This window comes from Pantherophis guttatus, chromosome 16, assembly GCF_059756535.1.
Source record: "Pantherophis guttatus breed Tessera chromosome 16, ASM5975653v1, whole genome shotgun sequence".
NCBI lineage: Eukaryota > Metazoa > Chordata > Lepidosauria > Squamata > Colubridae > Pantherophis > Pantherophis guttatus.
The window spans coordinates 11,194,555-11,208,116 of record NC_142078.1 but is presented as its reverse complement, the minus strand read 5'-3'; the positions used below and the strand labels follow the sequence as shown (position 1 = coordinate 11,208,116).

General features: G+C 42.6%; 1 protein-coding gene across 4 annotated transcripts in view; it reads right to left on the bottom strand.

Annotated features, from left to right (window-relative positions):
- The window catches only part of CAMSAP1 (calmodulin regulated spectrin associated protein 1), a 38,551-nt gene that overhangs the window by 12,247 nt on the left and 12,742 nt on the right, over positions 1–13,562 (bottom strand). For all 4 annotated transcript variants that reach the window (XM_087880049.1, XM_060695056.2, XM_087880050.1 and 1 more), the window contains 6 exons: positions 9,710–9,851; positions 7,667–7,806; positions 7,188–7,284; positions 3,566–3,710; positions 2,016–2,107; positions 394–478 (listed from right to left, as the gene is read on the bottom strand). In XM_087880049.1, the coding sequence (XP_087736175.1) occupies positions 394–478; positions 2,016–2,107; positions 3,566–3,710; positions 7,188–7,284; positions 7,667–7,806; positions 9,710–9,851 (701 nt within the window). The remainder of the gene's footprint in view (positions 1–393; positions 479–2,015; positions 2,108–3,565; positions 3,711–7,187; positions 7,285–7,666; positions 7,807–9,709; positions 9,852–13,562) is intronic.

Sequence of the window (13,562 nt, the reverse complement as noted above, 5' to 3'; positions counted from 1 at the left end):
TGTCTCTCTATCCCTTCCTTCCTTCCTTCCTTCCTTTCTTCCCTCCCTCCCTCCTTCCTTCCTTCTACTGGCCACCCAGCTTATCAAAGGGTAACTCTGAACGGCTTACAATATTAAAAAAAGACAAAACTATTTTATCGAACAGAGCACAAATTAAAGGGAAAATAACACTATATCAGAGTTGACCAAGTCTGGCCTAATAAAAATATACTTTTAGTATTTTTTTTTTTTTTTTAAAGCCTTACAGGCTTAGAGAGGGCCACTGAAGTTTGCTGCCTTTAACAAGGAGAGCTCGGGGATTTGAAATCTGTCACTGATTATTTGGTTTAACTTCAAGGCGGGCTGTCCTATTTTAAACAGGCCTGATCTACAAAGTAGCTGGCAAGGGGTTACCTTTGCTTCTTCTCTGGCCATGCAAGGATCGAATCCCGAGGCTGCCCATCTGCCCGAGTCAAGGAATTAGACCGATGCCGTTGGTCTAAAATAAAAAAAGGACCAACAGATCACACAATGTTTTTAACAAACACGCTTGCTGATATTTAAATCCTTTAAAAAAACCCAACAACCCATATTTGTTCTATTTATATAGTGGCCTGCTAAACACGCAACTCAGGACAGCCTGAATAAACTAGTAAACCTCAAATTAGACCCAGGTAAAAATAATGCAGCGAGCTAATAATAGATGCACGAAAACATAAGGACATAAAGGAAAACTTCATCCGACAGGTTCGTACCACTTTCTGACCCAATGCTGGGGTCGGGGGAAAGGGGGGGTGGGCCTGGAGGAGGGGGGAAGCTAGAATTTTAATGCCTTTTGAAAGGCATTAGAAGCTCCCAGTTAAGGTAACTGGGGCAGCTGGAAAAAGTAGAGGTGTTATAAGGGCGTATTATGTCAATCACCCTTATTAAGCAGGAGGACTTGCATGGCACCTGACCTCTGAAATGTCAATTCCCCCCAGGGATTAGACCCAGCTGCCCTTTTTTTAAAGGCCTTAAAGACATAATTTGTCACTGGACCTGGGGGAGGGGGGAGGAGATATGCAGCGGTTGCATTTTAAGTTCTGCTGAATTTGTTTTTCCTGAAATTGCAGTTTAAATGAATGTCGCTGTTTTCTTGTTTCTTATGGTGTTTTCCACCAGTTTTTGAACCTCCCAGAATCATGAAATTGAGATGGATGGGAGGGAGGGAGGGAGGGAGGGAGGCAGGGAGGGAGGGAGGCAGGGAGGAAGGAAGGAAGGAAGGAAGGAAGGAAGGAAGGAAGGAAGGAAGGAAGGATTTGGAGGGAGGGAAGGAAGGGAGGGAGGAGGAAGTCTAATGAATTATATAATTTTTTGAGATGCCCTTGAATAAGGAGGGAGGGAGGGAGGAAGCAAGCAAGGAAGTAAGTAAGGCGGGAGGGAGGGAGGGAGGGAGGGAGGAAGGAAGGAAAAAATAAAGAAAGAAGGGAGGGAGGGAGGGAGGGAGGGAGGGAGGAAGGAAAGAAAGAAAGAAAGAAAGAAAGAAAGAAAGAAAGAAAGAAGCAGAAAGGAAAGGAAAGGAAAGGAAAGGAAAGGAAAGGAAAGGAAAGGAAAGGAAAGGAAAGGAAAGGAAAGGAGGAAGGTAAAGTTTAAAGGTAGTTTCCTAACCTCCTTGCTAAAGCAAAAAACAGTCCTCTACTGTTCCCCAAAAGCTATTTACCAACCTAATTCATTCATACAATTATAATTCTATAATTTTGAGGTGCCCTTGAATAGGAAGGAAGGAAGGGAAGGGAAAAAGAAGGAAGGAAGGAAGGAAGGAAGGAAGGAAGGAAGGAGAAAGAGAGGGAAGGGAAGGGAAAGAAAGGGAAGGAAAGGAAAGAAAGGGAAGGGAAGGGAAGGGAAGGGAAGGGAAGGGAGGACCATCCTCAGGGCAGTATTAAAACGGCTACTTCCCCCTTCAGCAGCCATGAGACCTTCACACACCAATTCTCTCTCTCCCTCCATCTCGAAAGTTGCTCCTACATGATTCACAAGAAGGGGGATTGGGCAGTTACCTGAGGTGTCTTCCCCCTGTACCGTCTTCTGTTGCTTCTGCCTTAAAGGCAGCAAAGGGTGCGACGGGCTGAAGGCAGGACTTCCTTTGACACTGTTGGGAAACACATCAGAGGGGTCAGCCGGTTTTTTTTGAAACAGGCTTTCTTTTCAAACAGAATGGGCAAAAGGAAACCCCTATCGATTGACCCCTCCCAAAATGTCAATCACAGCACAACAAAACAAAAAACAAAAAAACGCCTACCAAAGTCAGGTGCGAGTCAGCCTAAAATCACAATCAGGCACTGAGGTTCCTCTGAAGTCGATAATGCACATGGTCTTAAAATGGAGCAAAGGCTTTTTTTAAAAAAAAATAGTAATAATAATAAGGAAAGAGGAGTGAATAAGAATCTAGGCCTCTGGGGGGGTTCTGTCTTCAAAATTAATTACTGTAAACTCGGCTAGGGAGGACGAAGCGACAGAGACAGGAAAAAAAAAAACAGGCCGGCAAGGTCACCGCGCAAAGCAGTTCAAACACAGGATGAGATTATCCCAGAGGAAAAGTAGGACAACCCAAAAGGCCCAAAATTATTTGGGTCAAGATGTAACGAATAAATCCGGGAAATGAATTCGGAGAACAGCTTTTTTTTCCCCCCCCCACCGAATGGCTGAAACGGGGAGCTTCTTCAAACTCCCCTTGCCTGCTTCGTGTTCTTGGCTAGGTTTTAACCTCGGGTTTGCTTCTGCAAAGACGTGCCGGTTTCCGACTCAATTAAATTTGCCTCTTGACTGCTACGCTTTTCGGAAGCGTCCCTTAGAGACTAGGATTTCGATTTGTATGGGAGGATGGAGGTGAAACATCACGGCCAAGGAATAGAATAACAGAGTTGGAAGGGACTTTGGAGGTCTTCTAGTCCAACCCCCTGCTTAGGCAGGAAATCTTACACCACTTCAGACAAATGGTTATCCAACCTCTTCTTAAAAACTTCCAGTGTTGGAGCATTCACAACTTCTGGAGGCAAGTCGTTCCACTGATTAATTGTTCTCACCATCAGGAAACTTCTCCTTAGTTCTAAGTTGCTTCTCTCCTTTGATTAGTTTCCATCCATTGCTTCTTGTCCTGCCCTCAGGTGCTTTGGAGAATAGCTTGACTCCCTCTTCTTTGGGGCAACCCCTGAGATATTGGAAGACTGCTATCATGTCTCCCCTAGTCCTTCTTTTCATTAAACTAGACATGCCCAGTTCCTGCAACCGTTCTTCATATGTTTTAGCTTCCAGTCCCCTAATCATCTTTGTTGCTCTTCTCTGCGCTCTTTCTAGAGTCTCCACATCTTTTTTACATTGTGGCGACCAAAACTGGATGCCGTATTCCAAGTGTGGCCTTACCAAGGCATTATAAAGTGGTATTAACACTTCATGTGAAGGAAGCGTGGACACTTCCCTCAGTCTTAGGTGGACAAGGAGCAGAGCTTCCATTGAAGACTAGCACTCCGATCAGAACTAACAGGACATGTTTTGCTACCGTTCTTAGCTTCCGAAACCATCAAAAACTATTTCAGGATATTTGAAATACCTGCTGCAACTTTCCTGCGAGAGTTGACTCGGAGGCTGCATGTCAGCTGAACTGGGGACCGCCGGACTCGGCATGAAACTCCGCTTTGTGGCATTGGAAATGGGTACCGACGGGCGGCTGCTCTTCTGATGCAGCATGGTTTTAGCTAAAACACACCAGGGTTAGTGTTAACTGGAACTCCAACATTCAACAACAACAACAACAACAAGACACTGGAAGAATCTGCTAAGATTTAATTTCACAGCATACAGACAGATTTAACCATAGTTTCAACTGAGGAAAATGTGAGCATCCTAGACCAGGCCAAGTCCCAAAAAATGCCAGGGCATTTCTAGATGCCTGGCACTCTGACAAATCAACCATCCATAGACACATAGACATTTCCTCCTTCTCCTCTTGCTCTTTTCACCAGGAGTGGAATGTCTCCATCGGTCTTTTTTTGTCAAGATGAGCCACGGTGGTGCAGTGGTTAGAGTGAGGTACTGCAGGCTACTTCTGCTGACTGCCAGTTGCCTGCAATTTGGCAGTTCGAATCTCACCAGGCTCATGGTTGACTCATCCTTCTGAAGTGGGTAAAACGACGACCCAGATTGTTGGGGGCAAGAGGCTGACTCTGTAAACCGCTTAGAGAGGGCTGTAAAAGCACTGTGAAGCAGTATGTAAGTCTAAGTGCTATTGCTAGTCCTCCCTCCCTTCTTTCCTTCCTCCCTTCCTTCCTTCCTGGCTAACTCTGCCCATTGCCAGCAGTTGTTGGGGGCTCATTCTGTAAACCACTTCGAGTGGGCTGTAAAAGCACCGTGAAGCAGTATGTAAGTCTAAGTGCTATTGCTAGTCCTCCCTCCCTTCTTTCCTTCCTCCCTTCCTTCCTTCCTGGCTAACTCTGCCCATTGCCAGCAGTTGTTGGGGGCTCATTCTGTAAACTGCTTCGAGAGGGCTGTAACGCACTGTGAAGCAGTATGTAAGTCTAAGTGCTATTGCTATTCTTAAAGACCAAGAAACTGAGAAAAAGGAGAATATTTGGAGCTCAGGGTTGAAATGAGGGGTCCTTGTGTGCTCTCTGAGCTGGCTTGTTTTCTTGTAGATGTTTCATGACCCTAACTAGGTAACATCATCAGTGCTAGTGAAGAGTTCTGATAGTTTCAATTGGAAAAATGTGACCATCCTAGACCAGGCCGAGTCCAAAAAAATGTCAGGGCATTTCTAGAAGTCTGGCACTCTGATAAATCACCCATCAATGGATACATAGACATTAAAAATAGCAATATCCCTTAGACTTATATACCGCTTCATAGTGCTTTTACAGCCCTCTCTAAGTGGTTTACAGAGTCTACATATTGCCCCCAACAATCTGGGTCCTCAACATCTATAGACCGTGCAAAAGAAACAACCAACCAGCCCAAAAGAGAAGAAAAAAGACTCCAGCACTTCTCCACCAGTAATCAGCACCCAGAGCAGCATAGATTAATCCAAGGTTAACTTCAGACCAACAATCAAGTAAGCAATACCCCAATCAAAAAACTGCAAAAGAGCCATCAGTAAACAGCCCAACCAAAGGGTCTGGTGGCTCAGACTAAAAGCATTGTAATTAACACCAGCTGTCTGCAATTACTGTAAGTTCGAATCTCACCAGGCTCAAGGTTGACTCAGCCTTCCATCCTTTCTAAGGTAGGTAAAATGAGGATCCAGTTTGTGGGGGCAATTTTTTTTTTTTAATTTGATTTATATGCCGCCCTTCTCCGGAGACTCAGGGCGGCTTACAATGTGCTCAGCAATAGCCTTCATCCTTTTGTATATTTATACAAAGTCAGCTTATTGCCCCCACAAACTGGGTCTTCAATTTACCTACCTTAATAAAGTCAGTAATAAGATGACTTTGTATAAATATACAAAAGTATGAAGGCTATTGCTTAACACATTGTAAGCCACCCATATACAAAAGTATGAAGGCTATTGCTTAACACATTGTAAGCCACCCGTCTCCGGAGAAGGGCGGCATATAAATCAAATTTTAAAAAATAAAAATTCTAAAACCACTCTCTACTCACAGAGACAGGCAAGACAGAGGTATACAAACTGACAGCAAACCCCACTCCTTACTAGCACTGATGATGTTCCCTAGTTGGGTAATGAAACATCTGCAAGAAAACAAGCAAGCTCAGAGAGCACCCAGGACCCCTCATTGTTAAAAGATGAGAAGCAAAAGGCTGAAATGAAGGGACCCCCAACCTGTGCGAATAACCTGCCGTTTTTTTAAAGAAAGAAAACTATTCTAAATTTTTCTAAGGAGAGTTCCAGCAGGGGGACCCTGGAAGCGGTTTCAAAAACCACAACAAAGATGAAAAAAAAAAGAAAGAAAGAAAGAAAGAAAGAAAGGAAGGAAGGAAGGAAGGAAGGAAGGAAGGAAGGAAGGAAGGAAGAAAGGAAGGAAGGAAGAAAGGAAGGAAGGAATCGAGGAGTTTGCATCTCTCTAAGGAGCGTAAAAGCCGTCTTCCTCCCGATATGGAGGAGGTTTCAGCTGCCAATCATCCCATCCACCTTGGAAGCTGGGAAAAGCTTCGGTTATGACCGAGCGGGGTTGATTATGAATCGCCTCGAATTTCTCTAGAGCAAGCCAACACTCATGAGGTCATCTCTGCAATGCCAGGAGAGGCTTTGAAGGGCAATTCTTGGCAGGCCGAACTTCATCTTTAAGTAGAGGAAGAGTAGAAACAATACACGCTTTCCTTTTTCAAGCACTCAGACAAGGGAGTATTTGCTATCACTGAATACTGGGAGACCAGACTGCATTAAAAGGGCCAGAAAGGGAATTTTTGTTTCTTAAATTTTTAGATCTTTATCCCACTTTTTTCATACAACTCAAGGCAATTAATATATCTAATATTGGCAATAAAACATCTGCAAGAAAAGCACCAAGCTCAGAGAACACCTAGGACCCCCCAGTCCTCTTCCTCCTCCTCCTCTCTTTTATTTACACGACTGTGAATTCCTTCCATTCACAGTCAGCCAGGTTTGTCCAAACAGTTTTTCAAAGGAATACTTATCAACACAGACCTTATCTCGTTTGGCAAGCTGCCACATGAATGGTTTCCAACCGCAGTACAAGGCCAAACTTGGCACAGAGTCTCAGAGTCACGGAATAAACGAATTGTTTCTTGCAAAAACCCACACTCACCGTTCGCTCCTCTTTTGTTTCCTATGGGAGGGGCCAATTACCTCCAAGGTGTGGCTTTACTCCTGAGTAGACCCTGCTGGTCTACTTGTCTTCTGGCAACTCTGCACATGCGCACACCAGGAACAGGCTCCAGCTGTTCCTCTGCCTCACTGCTGCCTAGCTCCCTCTCTGACGCAGAGCCCTCGCCCGAGCTTTCCCCAGCCCCCAGGACTGGCCCTCCCCAACCTCCTCACTGTCCGCTCTGCTGCCAGCTCCGCTGGCCCATCAGCAGGCCACAACACCCTCCTCTTTAGACATTTTCAGCATCTTGACAAAAGACGACCAATTTGTCGTTTTAAACACGAAGAAGACTTGAGAATATCCATCAGGGTAAAGACAGGGAAACCAATTCCACTGTAAAATTTCTTCGCTGCCACCGACGAATCCTCCCCAGCCCAAATCAAGACTTACCATCTTTCACTTCTTGGAGGTCCCTGGGGCGCACAAAATCCGGCTTGACGTTCTCAAACCACCAGAATAATTCGGCAATGAAAACCATTACGTTGGGCTAGGGAAAAGAAGGGAGGAAAAAAAAAAAGGAATATAAACCAAATCGCAAGAGCCTTGGTAGTACAGTGGTCTAAGGCACCCTGTTATTAAGCTGGTTATTAAGACCAGCTGCCTGCAATTACTGCAGGTTCGAATCTCGCCAAGGCTCAAGGTTGACTCAGCCTTCCATCCTTTCTAAGGTAGGTAAATTGAGGACCCAGTTTGTGGAGCAATAAGCTGACTTTGTATAAATATACAAAAGAATGAAGGCTATTGCTTAGCGCATTGTAAGCCGCCCTGAGTCTCCGGAGAAGGGCGGCATATAAATCAAATTAAAAAAAAAAAAAAATCTCCTACGCGTAATTGAAAAGCGTTTTCGCCGCCTTCCCTCTCTCTCTTACCTTTAGAACTAACGGGGCATACAACATATCTTCCAAAGTGAGGTAAAAGCATTTGTTCAGGTACTCGTTGGCAAATTCTCGAAGCAACTGGATGTTATAGATGCTGTCTGCAATCGAGGTTACCTCTTTCAAGCATATTTCTAGGAATTGGAAGGAAGGAAGGAAGAGAATTACCACCAAAATAGCCTCTCCGTTTCCATGGCTCCAGACAGACGACATCCTCAGGAACTTGACACTGTTTGAAGGCTGCAATATTAAGATTTCCCAGCCAACAGGAAGTAAAGAAATTCTAAGACTTGAAATCCAGAAAACGCAGGGATTTGTGTGTGTGTTGAAATCCAGAAAACGCAGGGATTTTTGTGTGTGGGGGGGGAGGGTCTATGACAATTCGCCGCAACCAACTTTCCATGGCCAACTCGCCGCAGGATAAGATTTACACGGATATCAAAGAAATGGTAGGATGGAATCATTAAAGAAAGGATGCAAAAAAAGGTTAGAATGAAATGCGAATGACAAAAATTCAAGTGTTTTTTTTTTTAATTTATTTTAAATCACTAAATTGAATTGTTAAATTGTCCAGCAGCGAGTTGGCCGTGGTGAGCTGGCTGCAGCGAGTTGGACGTTGGTGAGTTGTCTCAGGGCGAGTTGGCCATGACGAGTTCGCCACAGCGAGTTGTCCCCTTTGGATTGAGGGAGTCTGCTTTGAGATGGGAACTTCTCCGTTCAAAGTAGCGCCCGGAAAAATACATCTCAAGTCAGAAGCCGGAACAAATAAAACAATGAACATCCAGTTAATTCTAGAATATAAAATAATAAATAACAGATAAAATCTATATTAAAATCACAATTTGGCACCCAGTCTGTCAGTAAAAGGTAAAGGTTCCCCTCTCATATACGTGCTAGTCGTTCCCAACTCTAGGGGACGCTGCTCATCTCCGTTTCAAAACCGAAGAGCCAGCGCTGTCCGCAGACGTCTCCGTGGTCATGTGGCCGGCATGACTCAATGCCAAAGGCGCACGGAACACTCTTCCCTTCCCATCGAAGGTGGTCCCTATTTTTCTACTGGCATTTTTTACCTGCTTTCGAACTGCTAGGCTGACAAAAGCTGGGACAAGTCACGGGAGCTCACCCCGTTACACAGCGCTGGGGATTCGAACCGCTGAACTGCCGACCTTTCGATTGACAAGCTCAGCATCTTAGCCACTGAACCAGCGCGTCCCTTACACATTTACACATGTAAATGTTAAATGTTAAACATGTAAATGTTAGGTCAGTTACACATGGCCTAACTATACTATAATTATCAATCCATAAACTGTGAGGCCCGTAGTCATTAAATACTAAAATGAAAAAAAAAATAGTAATGCAAAAGGGTTTGCTACTGTAGTTGTGTAAAATAGCTACGGTGGATTAATCACATGTTTCTCAAGTCCCAAAACAGTGACAAGGAAGGAACAGCCTTGTTTAAGAAGCTTATGGATTACAGAAAATTGCAGCACATCACTTATTGTCCGTAAAGGCAAAGAAACCGACTTTTTCCCCCCTCCAGAAGTCTGATCTGAGCAAAAATGAAGCAATTTTGTTCCATTGCTTTCAGCCAGAGAAAGAGGCTTTAACGGGAGCTAAATATCCCCCGCTGCGACTGGATCACTCCCTTAGAATACGACAGAGTTATAAAGGACACCACAATTAAATCAAATGTCACAGTCAGCTGCCTACTTAGGTTTGCTTGTGCTTCACTGCGGTGACAAACTGCCATGAACTGTGGGGAGGTGAAATGAAAGGGGAAATGAAAGTAAGTGCAGTATCTCCTCGAGATGCTGCCTCAAGGTCACCCCGCTGGAAGAAGGAAGGAGCTACATACCAAACTATGCTTGGACTGACCGTTATGAAAACATCTTGCCTGAAACTGATTGGTTATACGGGGGCAATGAAAGACAGTTAAGGGAGGGTCTGACAGTCCCCTATCACTTTGGCATCTCCTAATTCGATTCAGGCAGGATTTGGAAACCAGGTTTCTTTTCAACTCCGTTACCGACGTACCATCAAGCTTCATTTGTTCGGGGCAATAATAATGGATGACAGCCAGCAAAGCAGCTCCATCGCTACAATCCTTCATCAGGTCTTCAAGTAATGGGAAAAAGGGCAGCTGTCGACTCGAGAGATGATCTCGGCGGTAACGTACCTGAGGAAGGAAGGCAAAACTTCTGAGATTTCCCATCCCGTTTTTCATTCATTCAGAGCTCATGGTTTGTTTGTTTTTTCTCGCCCCACAACCCTCGAGGTCGATTGTGATTGGGCCAAAGTCACCCAATGAGATTCCAGGCTGAGTTAGAACTCAAGTTTCCCCAGGGCTCTTCTAAAATATTTCTGCCCTGATTTAAACCAGCAACTTTCTATTTTACAAGGTGTTATAATCCTTTTGCTGCTACAAGCATTTGGTTTTGTGAACACTTGCTTGCTAATTTTGGAATCGTCTTTCTAAAGGCAGACCCTGCGCCAAAGCCAATATTCTTAAGAATACTCTTCTTTTTAAGCTAATATTCTTAAGAATACTCTTCTTTTTAAGCTAATATTCTTAAGAATACTCTTTAAGCTAATATTCTTAAAAATACTCTTCTTTTTAAGCTAATATTCCTAAGAATACTCTTTAAGCTAATATTCTTAAAAATACTCTTCTTTTTAAGCTAATATTCCTAAGAATACTATTCTTTTAAAGCTAATATTCATAATAAACACACCGGGGGGAAAAGTACAAAGACAAAAGGTTTGTAATCATCTAATTAGTATTTTCATTACAATGGTATATCTTCTTTTTCCACCCACTACCAACACATACTAATTTAACTATTAATCTGATCCTTGGTGCTTCAAATCAACAACGTACTTCACTTGTAAGTTGTTTCTGACAACATAATTAAGGGGACCATTTCCAGCACTTTGAGCATACAAAGCCTCCTCATAGATTCTTCGCCCATTATTGAAATATATAAATATATTAATTTAAATATTTAAATTTCAAAGGTCACTATATAATATTGCAACCAAAAAAAAGATGCAACTGAACGCTCCACCAGTTTAGCAGAAAAAGCACAATAAGTAAAAAAAAAAAAAAATGCAACACTTCATAATATTATATTGAGATCTTACAGCCTTTTAACTGATACTTACCAGCGCTATAACCACTTTTCTCGAGAATAACCCAAAACATAAAACACAAACTTGCCATTCAGCTAAGTAAGGCCATCATGTCTCCGTATGAAATATTTGAGGAAAGCTAAGGCTGAGAAATTATTTTTGCCAATCAGTCTTGCTTGCTTGGGAGCTCTGAGCGGAACAGAAAATGCAACGTTACAGAACCGGTTTCAAATTTGAAAATTGGTATCAGCTAGGCAAGAGGTAAGCAGCTTTGCCAAAATCTTGAAATCATATTGCAAAAAAAAAAAAAAAAAAGTACTGAGGAATACAACTTAATCCATGGGACAAAGGTCCCCTACGAACATTTGAAGTGTGATACTTTTGCAAAGGGCTTGCTTTTCATTCAGCCTGAGGCTTTCCACAAATTGTTGTGTAATGTGAATCATACTGTACCATGGAGCATAAGTCACTAGATGGATCATGTGCTTTGTAAGGCATGCACAGTATCGGTCTTGAGCAAAATTATCGTCGTCATTGCAAGCTAGAAGATGGCAACCAGAAATCGTATATAATTTCAATTTAATCGTCTTCTTTTAACGACCCCATAATCCCTTGCGGGGTGGAGTCTGGGTGACTGAATGGAGCTATCAGATTGTTTACTGGCCGGATGCCTTTCCTGTCGCCAATGCGGAGTTTTGTTCTGCAGATATATTCTCATTGTGCCGAGAGAGAGAAATATCTGCCTCTACCTAGAATCGAATTCACAACCTCCTGATATTTATTTATTTATTTATTTATTTATTTATTTATTATATTTCTATACCGCCTTTCTCCCGTAGGACTCAAGGCGGTGTACAGTCAAGAAAAATATAGACACACAAACATCATAAAATTGCTAATTAAAATTATTACTTAGTTTGGTCAATTAAATTTAATGTTACGTTAAATCTTGAACACAATTATTTCCCAAAGTAAGGTGAACTGATGGGTTTAAAGTCCTCACTTTAGCCCCTCTGCTTTCACAAGCCGAAGCAGCAAAATGGGAGTTGAGATTTCTGTTCAAATTGCAGGGCCTCCTTAGAAGATCAAAGCCTTCTGTTGAATCCTGAACCCTCGACTTCATTTGGAGAAGTCTAAACTGGATTTAGCGATCATAATGACTTTTGCATGGGGTGGCAATCTTTTTGCACACTCCCTAATATCTTTTGGGAGGGACTGAATTTGCTGACCTCTGCGCGAAGTTTTCTCTCACAAAAGGAAAGGATCAATGGGCCATTTTAGCGGAGCTTACATTGGACGGTGTCGCTGTGCTAAATAAACTTTTTAAACCCGATGTTTTACAAGCTGGAGGTGGCCTCGGGCTGGCAGTAACTTTTCCAAAAAACTCAACCACCGCTTGCTATTCTTAATTAGCATCGGATGCCCTGGTGGCGGGCCAAGTCAACATTTACGAAACCCTAAGCATTCTGTCAATAACGCTGTTCAGAAACGGGGTGTTTTATGCCAATATGCCATAGGGCAGCTGGAATTCTAACTTCCAGTTAATTGAGCAATTTTTGGTAGGCTCAACGAAGACTAGGGAGACAGTGAGCAGGACGCAGGAGGACCACGCTGGAACAGCCCCTTTGTCCATCTGCAAATATTGTGATGGAGCACAAGGAAAAAGCAACTCTAGCTAGGGTCAAAGAGGGAATCAAATCTTAATAAAACACAAGCTTTTGGGTTTTTTTGTGCAATAATGTACATTTAGATCTTAGAAGGGATCTTGGAGGTCTTCTAGCCCAACCCCCTTCTCAAGCAGGAGATACCATTTCAGACAAGTTTTTCTTAAAAACCTCCAGCGTTGGAGCACCCATAACTTCTGAAGGCAAGCTGTTCCACCAGTTAATTGTCCTCACTGTTAAGAAGTTTCTCCTTAATTCCAGGTCGCTTCTCTCCTCAGTTAGTTTCCATCCATTGTTTCTTGCCTTGCCTTAGAGTAACAGATTTGGAAGGCACCTTGGAGGTCTTCTAATGCTTTGGAAAATAAGTTGACCCCCTCGTCTTTGTGGCAGCCCCTCAAATACTGGAAGACTGCTATTATGTCACCCCTAGTCCTTCTTTTCATTAGACTAGACATACCCAGTTCCTGCAACCGTTCTTCATACATTTTTTTGCCTCCAGGTCCTTAATCATTTTAGTTGCTTTTTTTTTTTGCACTTTTCCAAAGTCTCAACATCTTTTTTTTTTTTTATGTGGTGACCAAAACTGGATGCAGTATGCCAGGTGTGGTCCTACTAAGGATTTATAAAGTGGTGCTAATACTTCATGTGATTTGATTTTGATTTAGTGAACCAATATGGTAATATGCAGGAATTTAAAGGGAGGGAAGGGAATGGACTTTTATTACAAGTAAGTTTTCCAAAACAAGCTATGTAAATTCAAAACATTCCTATTTCAGCAGGCCGGCCTGGCCTAACTTTCCCTTTATATTGCTTTTTGATTTTATTTTAAACTGGGATGTCTTGAATTATCTAGGACCAGAGTGTTTAGTATATTTTAATTGGTTTTTTTATTAACGTTTGTATTACATGTATTTTTATCGTTCGCTGTTCACCGCCCTGAGTCCCTTAGGAATAGGGCGGTATATAAATTTAATAAATAAAATAAAATAAATAAATAAATATACTGACCAATTCCCTTATTTTCAGGAAAGGAAGCCCAAATTACTTTAAATTAATGCTTGCAAAGGAGGAATCTTTCGAAATAGAACGGACAA